At 33.6% G+C, this 15,490-nt stretch overlaps 1 protein-coding gene across 4 annotated transcripts in view; it reads left to right on the forward strand.

Annotated features, from left to right (window-relative positions):
* Positions 1–13,504, forward strand: part of SENP6 (SUMO specific peptidase 6) — a 66,368-nt gene extending 52,864 nt beyond the window's left edge. For 2 of the 4 annotated variants that reach the window (XM_032215286.1, XM_032215287.1), the window contains exons 19-24: positions 1,293–1,396; positions 7,351–7,439; positions 8,506–8,529; positions 9,668–9,736; positions 10,389–10,539; positions 11,239–13,504. In XM_032215286.1, coding sequence (XP_032071177.1) covers positions 1,293–1,396; positions 7,351–7,439; positions 8,506–8,529; positions 9,668–9,736; positions 10,389–10,539; positions 11,239–11,436 — 635 coding nt within the window. In that variant the 3' untranslated portion in view covers positions 11,437–13,504. The remainder of the gene's footprint in view (positions 1–1,292; positions 1,397–7,350; positions 7,440–8,505; positions 8,530–9,667; positions 9,737–10,388; positions 10,540–11,238) is intronic. The other 2 variants (XR_004255178.1, XM_032215288.1) reach the window with 2 other exon arrangements.
* The last annotated feature ends 1,986 nt before the right edge of the window (positions 13,505–15,490 follow it).

Consider the following 15,490-nt stretch of genomic DNA (forward strand, 5'->3'; position numbering starts at 1 on the left):
AACCATCTGTGAATTAGAGTAAATATTTAGTCAATCATTCTATATCACAAAGTAGCCAGCTGGATGCACCTTAAGGACTGTTGCTCCTCATAACTTAAGAAATACTGCTTATGGTTTAAGAAGCAGCAAATAGTTGTCAGCATTACTAGACACTGATCATCCGAAACTCTATTGTGAGATTGCAGTTGGTGCAGTCTTTGAGGCTTAAGAAAGATATTTCAGAGCTAGAAAAGATGCAACAAGGCAATCAAGAAATTTAGGCAGTCAGAACAGGCCTGTTGTGAAAAAAGATTGCAGCAATAGGGTCTTATTTAGCCTGGAACAAAAAAGGATATAAGATAGTTGATAGTCATATAAAAGTATGCATAACATAGGTAACACAGAAAGAGAAAAATTGTCTCTCATGCAATATTGGAATCCATTGAAGTTAAATGCAAGGAAATTTGGAGCCAACAGAAGAACAGACGTTTATATACAGCCCATAGTGAAATTTATGGGATTTACTGCCAGCAGTTGAAATACTATTAAGCACTTTGGATGCTTTTAACGGGGAACTGAATCAATTCATTGAAAAGTATAAGACCATTGTAGCAACAGTTTTATTTTTATTTTCCTTCTAATAATTTTAAGTATTCAGTTTACCATTTTTATTGTAGCACATTGGATTGATATTTTCATTAAATTGTTCACAGGAACTCTAATACCCCTTTCATCTGACCTTTCTCCTGAAAAATCTCTTCTGTGTCCTTAGTAACAGAAAATTCCGTTTTCTTACTATTTCCCTATCTGCCTTTAGTATATCTTAAATAGTTTTTGACATCCAGTGGCCTCCATGTTCAATTTCCTTGTCCAAATGCATTTCAACTTTTCATTGTTGCTTTAATTTTATTTGTCACGTACAATGATTTTGTTTTGTGTATTTTGCATCCCTTATCAGCTCTTTGCATATTATTTGGCTTTCCTCATTTTCGCAACATTTTTTTTTGAAGAAAGTCTTTTAGAAGATCTCTGGATTGCTCATAAGCTATTATAGTATTATTCTAGATTTGTGATATTTTTCTGATCTGAACAGATAGTAACTTATTCAAACAATATCAACCAAAGATGGAAGGAGTTTAAAGTTGTCAAAACAAAGCTGAATCCTTTTTAAGAAGAATGATTTATGTTAAAAAATAATAATAATAAATAAGTAATATTCCTTTGGAGATTTAACCTTTTTTGGCCTAGTTATGATAATGCTTCTTTATGTTCTTTTCTTTATATTGTTTCATTAAATATCATGATTAATACAGATGGTTTACAGAAAATCAGGCTAAACTGTAGCGAAAAATCTGCTGACAGCAATAAACTAAATGAAGATGAGCTCATAGATTTTTCAGAAGACCAAGATAACCAGGTAAAACATCTAAAACAACATGGTTAGGTAATTGTTATTTTTGTATACAGAGTAAGCTTTTCCAACAATGTTTTAAAAACAGTGAAAACAAGCACAATGAATACAGTACAAGTATAATGAGTGTAATAATCATTCTTTGAACAGTTTGTTAAAATGATTGTGTTTTAAAATATTGTTTGTTGTAGTATAGGTAAAGTTGAGATGATTTCAGTTTGTGAATTTGAGAGATATACACGAGGACATTAAACAAGCTTGCAGTAATTGGCTGGGTTCAAATATGTTTCTAGTCCATAAAATGGTTTGCTTGGTTTGGAATTATCATGTTGTATATAGCCATATTAAGTAGCTGTAAATAATTTTTGCTGTAGTTGTCATTCGGAAACTTTATGGATTGAAGGCAGGAACCAAGTTTACATGGAACAGTTGTGTAAATACAGAATAGATATCAATGTACAAAGATGAGAGAAATGACTAAGAATCCATTGTTTTGAAAAGACAGGAGAAAAAAGCCTAGGATTAACCTTTGATCTGAGGGGGAGAGGAGACCGAGACCAGACAGACAGACAGACACTAGGCAAAGAGATTTCAGTTTAAAGTAGGCTGATCATCTGGGCCTTTATGACTTTTTAATATATACAATAAAAGTGTTTTATCAACATAATGTATTTAAAAGCCTTTGCTATTAGTTAGTGAGTGCAGTATGTCAGGTTTCTGGGTGGTGGTGGTGATACACTGATGACACTTCTATGAAATCGCAAAGAAGCCAGTACAGGTGGTTTTCAATTTAGGACCATTTGTTTAAGGACTGTTCAAAGTTATGATGGTGCTGAAAAAAGTGACTTACAAAGGGGCCTTGCACGTTAAACCATTGCAGCTTCTCCATGGTCGTATGCTAAAAATTTTGGCACTTGGTAACTGTTGCAAGTGTCCCGTTTGCAACCTTCCTAAGGGAGTTCCAACAAGTAAAGTCAGCGGGGAAGCCAAATTTGCTTAATGGGCATTTGATTCACTTAATGACCATGCAAAAAGGTCATGAAATTGGGCACGACTTGCTCGACAGCCCCATCACTTAGTGACTGAAGTATCAGTCCAATATGTGCTAATACGTCAAGGACTATCTGTAATGAGTTACTCAATAAACCATGGTAAAACAAGCTCTAAATTAGCAAACAGACAAGTGCTTTGATTACTGTTTTAAAATAAAGTAGCAAGATAACAATTGATATTTTGTTTCATACAGTACATTGGTGGAAATGTTTTGTGTGTGTGTGCACGGACACATGCAAGCATGCTTAGAATTTTTTTACTGTATCTCTGCCATATGTTCATTAAAAATATTACAATCTTCTCTAATCTCTTCTCTGGATGGCACTTTCATAATCATATTTCCAGTACTATCCACTAGAAGGCAAGCTTTACCCATTTTTCTGATCACAAAAAGTACTGTACTTCCATAAAGACAGACTACTACACAGTTATTGTTGTCAAGAGAAAGTTAGGATTACTTGTAAGGTTTGATTTTATTATATTTCTTCAAATTTGCTAGATATGATTTTTTTTTCATTCATGTAAGCTTTGTTCAAATCAGTTTTCACAAAGATTCAAAGAAAAGGAAATTTCTGCTTTTTGTTCTTTGAGGAAGCCTCCACAATATAGGGTCTAGGCATATTCTATACAGCAAAGAGGTGAGGAAATATATGCATCGATCTGCAGAAAGACAGAAAGTATCTCAGTTTCCTTTGGTTTGGTATTTTCTCAGGAAATATAGCAGTGATTTTTATATATATTTCCCAAGAGCAGCCAGAAAGCAGATGTTATCTTTGGCTAAACTGTGTGCACCATTTACAGTTTGTCAACCATATTGCTAACCAGAGAATTACTGCAAAATTAACCACCTTTTTTAAGCATGTGAATTTACATTTTTTTCCCTTCCTAATAGTTATTTAATGATTCCTTACTGCAATGTTATGTGTTAATAGATATCTCAGCTGCTCAGTTTTATCTGCAAGAATAATTATAATAATGTACAAGATACTGGCAGTAATAGCCCAAAGGCTTCTTGGATTTGGCTGTAATCTGCTGATATATGCTTAAATTAAATATTTGGAAAAGGAATTTAGTTGTAAGGAATTTGAATTCATTTTCTCAGTTGTCTTTCTCACAGTTTGGTTTGCTTTATAAATGTTTCAGTAATTGTACAAAGTTTAATTCTGCATTACCAAAGTCTACAAATCAAAATGCATTATACCACTATCTGCTTTGACTCTTTTAGTTTAAAGTAATTAAGAAGTCAACTTTTGTTTCAACATTAATTGTTTTAACTATCAAAGAGTTTAGTTTGGAAGTTCACAATTGAAGTCAAAGGTGCTTCAATATCCTGGACTGAAAATCACAATTGTTTGACTTTTAGTTTTTTAAATCATGTACTTTTTAAAATGAAATTCACTAACAGCTAGTTAGATAATAAAAATTTCAAAGCCTTGTAGTTTGAAACATCTGATCTTTTAAGGAAAAAATAATCCAGTAAAATAAAATCCAGCTTTCACCTTATACAAATGAAAGCAGAAGGTCAACTCCATCTATAAATTGCATCTGTAGGCTGGAAATTGTGTTTTAAAAGTCATCTAGATCATCAGTTTTTGTCAGTTTGCAAACAACAACAACAATAAAAGGCTTAAATATGTTTTCTGCAACTGTATGTACCCTGATTGCTTTTCTATGTGATCTTATGCTCTTCATTACGCAAAGATTTTTAGTATAAGGCTATGTTTTAAGGATTTGCACAAAATTTAAAAAAATGTTTTTGATTTCAGCTTTTGGGGCATAATGTTTTGGGAGTTGTGACCTCGGTAAACGGCGATGTGCAGCTAGCTGCTCTTAATTCTTTTTACTCTAAGCTCACAAAAGTAGTGGTAGTCCATGCTGAATATTAATCAATTACAGATTTGGTGAAGGGCTTGATTTTAAACAAATAAATAAGAGCATAAAATAAAAGAAACAACTGGAAAACAAGTCATCTTGATCAAGTTTTCTTTTTGGCTTTTTCAGATTATTTATTCAATAAAGCAACTTCTTTTTTCTATGCTGATGCTTTTGTTAGCACATAGATGTAGCTGGTAGCAACAAAATAATCAAATAAAAGTCTACCACTGCTTTTTGGATTGCATAAATAATGTTATTCATGCTGTCAAAAAACAACAGCAGCCTTTTATTTGTTTAATCTTTACAAGAGAACCAATATGCCCAGCATGTACTCGCATCCAAAGCTCAAAAAAACTATCCCAAATTGCCAGAAAATACTTATCAAATGAATGCTATTTTCCCCAAAGCAACAAAAGTTACTCTGCTTTAGTTTTTATGAGGCATATACCATATTTTTTGGAGTATAAGACGCACCTTTTTTCCTCAAAAAAAAGGCTGAAAATCTGGGTGCGTCTTATACACCGAATACAACATTTTGTGCGTCCGGAAGTCCTGCCCCTTCACCAAAATGGCTGTGCATACTTTTATGGAGGCTTTCAGACAGCTCCTGAAGGCTGGGGAGGGCAGAAATGAGCAAATAATGGGGCATTTTTTGCCCCCTCCCCAGCAGCACTCTACAAGCCTCCATAAGGCTATGCATGCAATTTTTTTGACAAAAAACGGGCCCGTTTTTGCTAAAAATGGGCCCATTTTTTGCTTGTTTTATTCCCCCCAATCAGGAACACTCTGCAAGCCCCTCCCTAAGGCTATTCATGCCTTTTTTAAAAATAAAATGGGCCTGTTTTCGTGAAAAACAGGCCATTTTTGGGAAGTTTGCAGAGTGCAAAAACTTTTTCCCCCCTTTTGGAAAGCTCTTTAACTGATTGATGAGAATTGCATTGATCAAGTGCTGTGCCACCAGAAACAAAGTCTTAGGTGCTGCAGATTGTCAGCGATTTCCTTCTTCAGCACATGGATAAATACCCCTGGAAACATGTACTTACCTACCTACTCCCTCTCTCTCCTACCTACTGTATTTCTCTCTCTCTTTCTCTCTCTCTCTTCCTCCCTCCCTCCCTCTCCATCTACCTACCTACGTACCTACTCTCTCTCCCTACCTATCTACTGTATGTCTGTCTCTATATATTTCTCTCTCTCTATCCCTCTACCTATCAACCTATCTACTCTCTCTCCCTACCTATCTACTGTATTTCTCTCTATTTCTCTCTCTCTATCCTTCTACCTACCTACCTACCTACCTACCTACCTACCTACCTACACACACTCCCTCTCTCCCTACTGTATTTCTCTCCCTCTCCCTCTCTATCTCTCTATCTACCTACCTACCTACTTTTTTTAAAATTTGCCTCTTCAAAACCTTGGTGCGTCTTATACTCCTGTGCATCTTATATTCCGAAAGATACAGTAGCTGCAACTATCTTCTTTTCTCCCAGTAATTTTTCTCCAGCACCATCTGAACCTATCTAAACTAGAGCAATTAACTAGGACCTACTGTTGTCCTGGCTATACTGGAAACTAACTGAAAAAGGACAACTCAGTCATAAGTCAAGAAATAGCCATTGGGACATTCCAAATAATACTATTCAAAACAGCCACATTTTGTTTCATGCTTGGACAAAAACAGCAAATTTGGTTTCTCACTTGATTCCTCCACCTTTCAAACCTTCAATTTCATAGTTAGATAGTTTCAAGGCAATCCGTGTCCCTGCTGTTTTGTATTACATTGATCATGTTAATTTCTACAACCAAATGAGCTGACTGATGAAATAAGTGTGCAATGTTGACTTACATCCAGTGTTTAATTCGAAAGAGTCATTCTTCTGAAAGGAAGAAATACATTTTCGAGCTGGTGCAAGAATTATTTTATCATAATCATATTTATGTGCACCTCCAAATGATAGATGTAAGCCACCCAGAATTGTTATGGAATGGGGTATCCTCCAGGTCAAATAAATAATTGATATTTGTATGAACCAAAGACAAGAGGGCTAATTCAAATGCTTTTTGCAACTCTAATTGGATCAATGGGGAGAAAATATGATGTAGCTGTGGAGTTGCATGCATGCCTTCTAACTGCTGAAAAAGAGTGAAAGAGGTGTCTTTAATATTTTACAGGATTGTAAAGTTAATGCTGTACTATGATATAATTTTAAAATTAGAATTTAATCATGTATATGAAGAAATATGCATTTTGATAAACACTGATTCCAAGATTAGTTTTTGATGTGTAAACTGATATGTCCCCAAAGACTTCGTGAAATTACTTGGTAGAATCCTATGTGTATTGGGAGATGGCATTTCAACAGTGCATTTGAATACCTTAAATGAACTTTTGGCTTATTTTTTCCTTAACCTCAAAAAGCGAAAACACTTTTTAAAAAAATAGCTGTTTCTACTAATGAAATAATTATTTCCATGCTAAGAAATTCATTATGGAAATTAAAGACTGGTCAATTTTTGATGACCGTTACATTACAATTATTAACATTATTAAGAAAAGTTAGAGGATGATAAATATGCTGGGTTACTTTTATACTGTTTAATAATGCTCCAATGTAGCTTTTTTAGAAATGGAGAGTAAGCAGATACCAGGATCGCAAAATCCACGGTACTTTATTTGTATTAGCAACTTGAGATTCTTCTCCCAGAGCAGATGCAAAAGACATAATGAAATATGGTAAATGATTTCAGAAATTTCTTTTGAATAAAGTATCAGAAGTAAATGGAGATTACTATGCTTTTACATACATACATACATACATACATACATACATACATACATACATACATATGATTACCCCAATTTTTAAAAATCTCAAAGGTATATTTGGAAGGTAACATTTAATTGCTACTGTTGTTAAAGTTTGGGGAAACTTAATTTCTGCTTTTGTACTTCAAATCATGTAGTAGATCCCTGTTTTTCTCATAACTCTGATTTCAGACATATTAAAATAGGTGTGTTTTTTTTCTAGGAGAATAGTAGTGATGATGATGGTCTTGCTGACGATAACTGTAATTCAGAATTAGGACAGTGGCATCTAAAGCCGACCATATGCAAACAGTAAGTTTTCAATTAAGATATTTATAACTTATATACATCTTCAGATCAGCTATAAAGATGAAATGCCATCTTGAAAACTATTAAAATTTTCGCTTCCAAACTGTCATTTTAAAAATTCTTTATAATTTACTTTTGTATTACGGGTAGTCCTTGCCTTATGCCCAAAATTTATGTTGCTAAGTGAGAGATTTGTTAAGTGAATCACTGCAGTTGTCAAGTTAGTATTACAGTTGTCAAATTGAATCTGGCTTCCCCATTGACTTTGCTTGTCAGAAGGTTACAAAAGGTCACATGACCTTGGAACCGTCATAAATATGAGTCAGTTGGCAAGTATCTGAATTTTGATCATGTGATCACGGGGATGCTGCAGTGATTGCAAATGTGAAAAAGTGTTATAAATCACTATTTTCAGTGCCATTGTAACTTCATACGGTCACTAAATCAACTGTTGTAAGTAGAGGACTACCTGTATTGTTAGCTTTCAAAGTCTTTTTTGGAATACTAGTCTGAAGGGGAAATTGGACCAACTATTTGTTCCATCTATTTTCTTGACAGAAAACCTTCACTAAATCTTGTGCTTCAGTAGAGAAGCCCGGATCCAATTGTAGTCTTCTGAGGGATAATAATCTAAGTTCTCTAACAATTTTGATTAGATGTGTCCATTGTAAATATGTTCTTCATCAAACTGAGCTAAATTCAGAAAAAACAGACATAATTGATAATTATTGTTTGATAAGGGGTGAATTATGTTTGCCGTGAGACTATTATGTCTTTAAGCTAGACCTTGGCCCAAATTGATTCTGAGAGCTGGTTGTTCATTATCTTGCTCCCTGGCTGACATCTAAGAATGGGTGATCCATGGATTATTAGATCAGATGCCAGCTTTTCTTTGAAAAGGGGGGAAATTATTTCAATGTCCCAAGATTTTTACCTCAAATCTATTTATGTTACTTCCCCCTACTCCTTCCATTCAATTGTGTTTGATTCTCAAAGACTGCCCAGAGAAGTCTCTGCAGTTTCCTTGGCAAGGTTTTTCAGAAGAGTTTTCCATTTGTTTTTTTCCTAGATCTGAGAAAACGATTTGCCTAAGGTGACTCAGCTGGCCTTATGTCTAAGCAGGGACTAGAACTCACAGTCTCCTGTTTTCCAGCCTGATGCCTTAACTACTACCTCAAACTGGCTATCACTTTAATGTTTTTATGTTGTAATCAGTTTCTTATTTTTTTTTGTAATAGGAAGTTTTAATTTTCAATAGAATTGCCCCCTTAAATCCAAGTAGTTCCCTGACTGAGAAAAGAATAATGCTGTTACAGTTTTGAATAAATCAACTGGATGTAGAACAGAGTATATTTCTGAAGTCTTATTTTTCCAGATTTCATTAAGTGAAATTATATATAGAATTTTCAAGTTAAAATTGCATCTGTCCTCTTAGAATAATGTGGAAAAACAATTTATTCATTTGTTTATATTATTTCATGTCATAGATGTACATATTTTAAAAAATGGCTTAAAGAAGTGCATCAGAATTTTTATTTTATTGAGTAGCAGTCTCTCTGCTATGTAGTAAAATACCTGTATCTTTTTTACAGGTTTCCTTGTAAGTCTGAATAAAGATGTCCCTGCTTGAAGAATTATATAAGACATACTTTAATCAAGCAATATATTTAATTTTTTCAATGTTGCAAAAGTTCCACAAAAACCATTTTTGAAACATACATAGCCCAGTCTGTAGCACTGTTCTAAGCATTAATTTTCAAATATTATATAAAATACAGGCCAACTTGTAATATTCAACTATTTTTTTTCCTTCAGGAAGAGCTTAATAAATAGTAACAGAGTCTCTTGCTCTATAGGGAAGAATGTTGAATGTAGCTTTTTTTCTAATATTGTTCAAATATCATTGAACAAATTTAAAAAAAAATGTTTTTAAACTAACACAGGTCCCAAAAATGTGTAGTATTTCAGAGCTATTTTCAGTGTACCTATTTTTGTTCTATTTGGACCTGTTTTTATAACAAAGGTTCCTACTCAGTCTTGAATTTAATCAAAAGCTAAATCTAGTTATAGATCATCATGCAATTTTTGTAGACTTCATATTGGGATGAAAACAAAATTGAGTACCATATTTATTCATAATGTGAAGAGAAAAAGGTTCTTCATATCTGTAACCAAAATGATTTAATGTGACAGTATAGTAAAGAAGTGAAAACATACTATATCTTTTTTAGGCCTTGCATTCTGCTCATGGATTCACTAAGAGGCCCTTCCCGATCAAATGTTGTCAGAACACTAAGGGAGTAAGTAATTAGTTTCTATAATATTGAAGTATCTTCCTATTGTGGCCTGTGTCTGCTGGCCCCTCCAGCAGCCGAATCAGAGGAGGAGGAGGTGTGGGACTCAGGGTCAGCATCTGGGCAACTTGGGAGCTCTGAGGGGGCAGAGACAAAGGAGGGAGGGAGGGAGAGAGAGGGAGGGAGGGAGGGAGAGGGGGGGTGCAGAGCCTGAGCAGTTCATCAGCCCTCAGATGGAAAGTCAACAGCCCCCATGTCTGGAGGTGGTTGATGAAGAAGAGGAGGAACGGTTGGGTCCAGTGCTTCACAAGTGGCTGCGCGGAAGCCAGAGAAGAAGAGAGCAGTGGAAATCCGTGGGCCGATCCTGGGGAAGGAAGAGCCATCGCTGCTAGCGAGGCCCCACCCTAGTTCTGGGAATAAAAGGCAGCGGGCAGAGATGAATGGATATGGCAGACAACTATTCATTTTTCAGATGGATGGACTTGTTAGCCTGCGAGAGAAAACTTTTGCCAGGCTGCCGGCATTCCTATTAAAGGAATCTTTTGAGTTCACATCATAGGGTTTGTTGTGTTTGGGGAGCTGGGTCAGAACACTTCCATATTGGAATGCTCAATAAAAATGGTCTTCTTCTTGTGCTTGTTTGATTTTTGTGTTGCAGGTATTTGGAAGTAGAATGGGAAGTAAGGAAAGGGAGCAGACGAAGTTTCTCCAAAGACGTCATGAAAGGCTCAAACCCCAAAGTGCCACAACAGAACAATTTCAGTGATTGTGGAGTTTATGTTTTACAGTATGTGGAGAGCTTTTTTGAGGTGAATTTCTTGGTTGTTGAAATGTTATGTTGGGATTTTTGATTTAACAAAAAGGTGTTTTTTTTAAAAAAAAAAGGTTATTTAATTTGGTTTCAATATTTCATTTACTTTACATATTTTATATTTTGCATTGTTTTAAAATGGCAAGTAATTATTAAAATTATACACACAGACATGTAAAATTAGCACAGTATAAACTGTGAATAAAATAAATGCAGTAATGTCTGCCCAAACAGTGAAAGAGTTTTGGTTTATTAATAGTGATTTTTTTAATAATAGAACTGTGCAGATGCATTCTTAGATGCATTCTCTATTTGTTTCATGCTTCTAAAGAAGTCAAATAATGTTTGGGCGTGTGGAGTGACTTAAAAGTTTGTTTTCTAGAATTAAGCTCATAGAAGGGTAGGAAGGTAATCCCCAGAAAAGGAGAAAAGTATGAAAATATTATCTTAGTTGTAGCTGTATGGGAAGACTTCTTAGTAGTCTTGACTGTTGAGTAAGACTATTGTGAAATGCTGCTGAGGGATAGAGCTGGATCCACAGAAAGACACTATCATTGAAACTTTATAAATGTGCATGAAGGATTGGGAAAAGTTTCAAATGTAACATTGACAAGATTTTAAACTACTTTGTACAATGTTATTGTGTAGAAATTCCTTGTAGATGCTATTGTAGACACTATTGTTTGGTTTCTCCTAGACTCCTATTCTAAGCTTTGAATTACCAATGAATCTAACAGACTGGTTTCCACGTCCAAGAATGAAAACAAAACGAAAAGAAATAAAAAACATAATCCTGAATCTACAAGAACAACAAAACAAAGAAAAGAAGGGGCAGAAAGACAGTAATCTAACAGAGAAATATTTTCCGGAACGAACAGAATTTATCAGCAGCTGAATCTTTTGTCATATGTTAGCCATACATCAATTTTTTTAAAAAAAAGGGAAAAAAACACTCTGAAATTTACTTGTCTCTACCAAAACAAAGGACTTCTAGTATTATCAGTAAGTAAACTTACTGTTAAGGATATAAATCCAATTCCCCCAATGTATTAAGTAGAATAATCTGTATATATGTTGATTAGGCCAACTTTTTTCAATCTTTGTAATTATGTTTTTCACTACTTAACCTTTGTTATGTGTTTCCGTTTATAGAACTTAATAGCAAATTTTAGACACAAATAAATAAAATATTTACAGGATAAATTGGTTAACCTTTTTCTGTGTTAAGTAAAATGATCATTGAATATTTCCCAGTAAGACTTCTATATTGCATGGGGAATGCTTATGTAGAAAGGTAATCAAATTCATATTTTAATTTACAATTGCCATTACAAGATGCTTCAGAAATGTGCAAAAAAAAAATTAAGAATATGTCTAAATGCATTGTGTTTCCAAGGTGAGTGGTTTGCATTTAAAACCAAGTGCAGGCAATGCAATATTCAGCAACAAATGCTTCAGATACTGGGAGAAGTAACTTCACAAGTACTTAGGAAATGCTGCTTTCTGATTGCAAGTCTTACTCAAGCAGTATTTAAATAGAGTCTGAAAGGTTGGCTTGAGTATTTCTGTTAGATCCTCCTTTATTATTTTATGTGGTTTCTGAATGTTGTTTAAATGTATTTTCACAATCCTTTCATTATAAAATTGTATTTTTGGTAAATGTAGCAGCAAATTGCCCACCTTAAATTTTCTGCCAGAATTCTGAATGTTGCATTCATATGTGCTTTATCTATCTGAACTTTTTTTAATGTATGAGTACTATTTTTTGTAATGCACAGAAAAACCAAAATATTGCTAGACGTCATTGCTTGCTTGCTTCTTACTTAACTAGAAGTCTCTAATAATTCTAAGTCATCTTGTTGACGTTATTTCCATGATGTAATTTTATTTTTAAAGTGTATAAAAAGACAATAGCCTTCTTCTACCAACCTCTAAAAATCCAAAAGGAAACAACTAGGTCCTACTACATTTTAAAAATACTCACAAGTTATTGTCCTCAAATGAGGAGACTGAAAACACTTTTGCAAATATGTGTGTTGAATAATGCCTTTGTTAAAAAGAAATTCTTCTTGTTGGAAAGGAAGATGCCTTTGATGTAATAAATGAAAAATATTGTAGATGAAACAGGCAATATGCCATTGCAACATACAATCCTTTTCACGGTAGAACATTCTATGTAGAAAGTATTATATTTGCACCCAATTTTTACTTTTATTATGTTGATGTCACCTACACAATAGACATATTTTGTACAGGATCAGAGATTGCTTTGCCAAAGAAAAATTCTGAAGAATACATCGCTTTAGTCTGCTGCCCTGCATTTACCTTGTTTAAATCCTATAGACTTAAATGTAACAATAATAGGATTGTAACTTAGTGGCAAAGCTTTCCATGTTTTCCTCCATAAATTATTTTTAATAGATGCACAACAGTAGGGCTCTCATAACACTATCAGTATTAAAATAAATGAATTGAGATTATTTGTTCCTACAAATTAACATAAAATCAATTCTTGGTACTAAGAAAGACAGACAAACATTTATTCTACATTCTCCAGTCCATGTCTAACATTTGTCCAAGTAGCAGTAGAAAAGAGAAGCAACAGTAAACAATGGGTTGATAACAAATGTAATGTACTTATTTTGATATTTTTTTTAGTGTTACTTGAACACATTGTAGGGAAATTTTACATAGCAAAATGCACATTCTCGTGCAAGATTATTTGTTGCAATATTTGGATTTATATGAAATTAGATTTTGCTTTTGTTTTTAATAGGTTGTGGCCTATCCTAGTTTTTATTTGTTTGGTTCTGTTCCTGAGAATGGCCTGGAGCTTGTATTCCTTTTCAAGATGTGAAGAATGCAATGTTTCTCTCTTAATATTATGGTAAAGGATCATTCATGCAGCAAGCTGATAAATATGTTGACAAAGATTTATTTTTTTAATAAAACATTAAAAACAATTGAAATGACCATGAGTATTTGTAATACATATTGTTTAAGTATATATGGATGTGTTATTAATAACAGTCTTTAAATATAACTTGTCCATTGGAGATTAACAAGCACCTAAATTCAGGTATTAGATTATTCTAGAGCTGTTTTTTTTCCCTTCTCATTTTAAAATTTACCTATGGTAGAATACATTCATTATACTTAACATTTATAAAAGATAATTTTAAATTTAAAAACATTGGGCTGGTTGTTTTTTTCTAGTACCTTCAGATTTCATCTCTCTCCTCCATCTTCCCTTTTTTGCAATCTTATATTTGGGAGAAAGATTTGTTAAATATTAGCCTTCTGAATAGATTTATTTGATTGGATTCTTTCTTAAAAGTTACTGTGTATCTATTTTTATGATGGCGCAAGGACACAGTTCAGTTCACTAAAAGGAATATGAATAAATGAATGTTTAGACAAGAATATCAAGTGGCAACCTAATTAGATATATATCTTGTGTAAGTTTTCATGTTGGATAGAATAGCAGTCAAGAATTCTTATAAAAGTTTTAGGTTACTTAGCATGAAAAATGTATGACTCTCTGGTAAACATTTGCTGGTAGCAGATGCAGAGATGACATTTAATATTCCCTTGTGGTCTTCTTTAATTTTCTTGCTAAGGGATTGCTAGCTCACATGAACAGGATATTAAGGGAGTATTCTAAATCTAGAATATATTATCCCAGCGTACCAGCATATTTTTCTTCTTTAGATGTCTGTATCTTCCTACCTAAGAATTCATTCTTTTCAAAGAAGAAAAAATTATTGCAAATGGATAAAATAACATCCTGTCTTGTAAAAGTTACCTTTAGTGCTATATAAAAAGACTTAAAACAATATTTCTAGCATTTTCTTTTTCAGTGTCTTAACTCCACATTTTCCATATTCATTTACTACTGGGATTTTGCAGGCTGAATGTTGTTGCTTCATTTCCCTAAGATTATCCATTAAAGCATAGGGGGAGGGAATAATGTGATGCACGTTATTTTAAATTTATCCATTTCAAATACAGAGTTTGCAGTCTCAAATCTGGTTATAGAATGTGTGGAGGACGTGGACCCTATACTAATTTATTTCATTCACTCCTGTTTGCTTTCGTTATGCAGTCAGCTTTGAGACAGGAAGCATATAAAGAATGTCATGCTTATATAATGAAGCAGTATAATCCAATAATAATCTTATTCCTATTTTTACAGATGATCACCAAAATGAAGCTTTTCTTTTACTCATCTGTGATTTCTCATGGTTGAGCTTGTTTTACACTGTGCATTAGCAGCTCTGCAAGCAAAATATTAGGGTTTTTTTCCCCCAGGAAATCTAACTTTATTGAATTGCTAATCTTGCTGCATTGTTCTTCTTCAGCAGGAAAGCCAAGAGCTATGTTTCACTCCCTGCATTTTTTTCTGTGGTTAAATAAATCTTTACTAGAAAGAGACATTCTCAGCCTATTTTTTTCTCCTTAGGGCTAGAACCAATAGTGATGTCAAACTTAATTTTTATATATTAAATTCTTGACATGCAATTAAGTAAATGTGGACTTTCCACTACAATTTTAGGAATTCCATTCAAATAGTAGTTTCTATCATAAATGCTCCTCAACTGTAGCCTTGGTCAGAAACCAGAGCTTCAGGAAATAGGATGTGGATGCTTTGTACATAGTAAATGAGTGATAACATGCTTAACAAGCCCACACAAACACAAAACACTCCTCAGATCACTTTATTAAAACTACTGGTTTACAAAATAAAACACGTATTATACAATATAGGTTGTATGCAATATGATAGCTTCTTTAGACTCAGTAAAAGATGATAGTTCTTTTATTATAAATTGCTACAAATGAAAGGAACCTTGACTAAGTCACCAAAGAATGCTTATACGTTCAAAAAAAAAATAACACTACAATAACTTATCCAGAGTATAATTCCCACCCCTGTACACATCTTTTTT

Source organism: Thamnophis elegans, chromosome 4 (genome assembly GCF_009769535.1).
Source record: "Thamnophis elegans isolate rThaEle1 chromosome 4, rThaEle1.pri, whole genome shotgun sequence".
In the NCBI taxonomy this organism is placed as follows: Eukaryota; Metazoa; Chordata; class Lepidosauria; order Squamata; family Colubridae; genus Thamnophis; species Thamnophis elegans.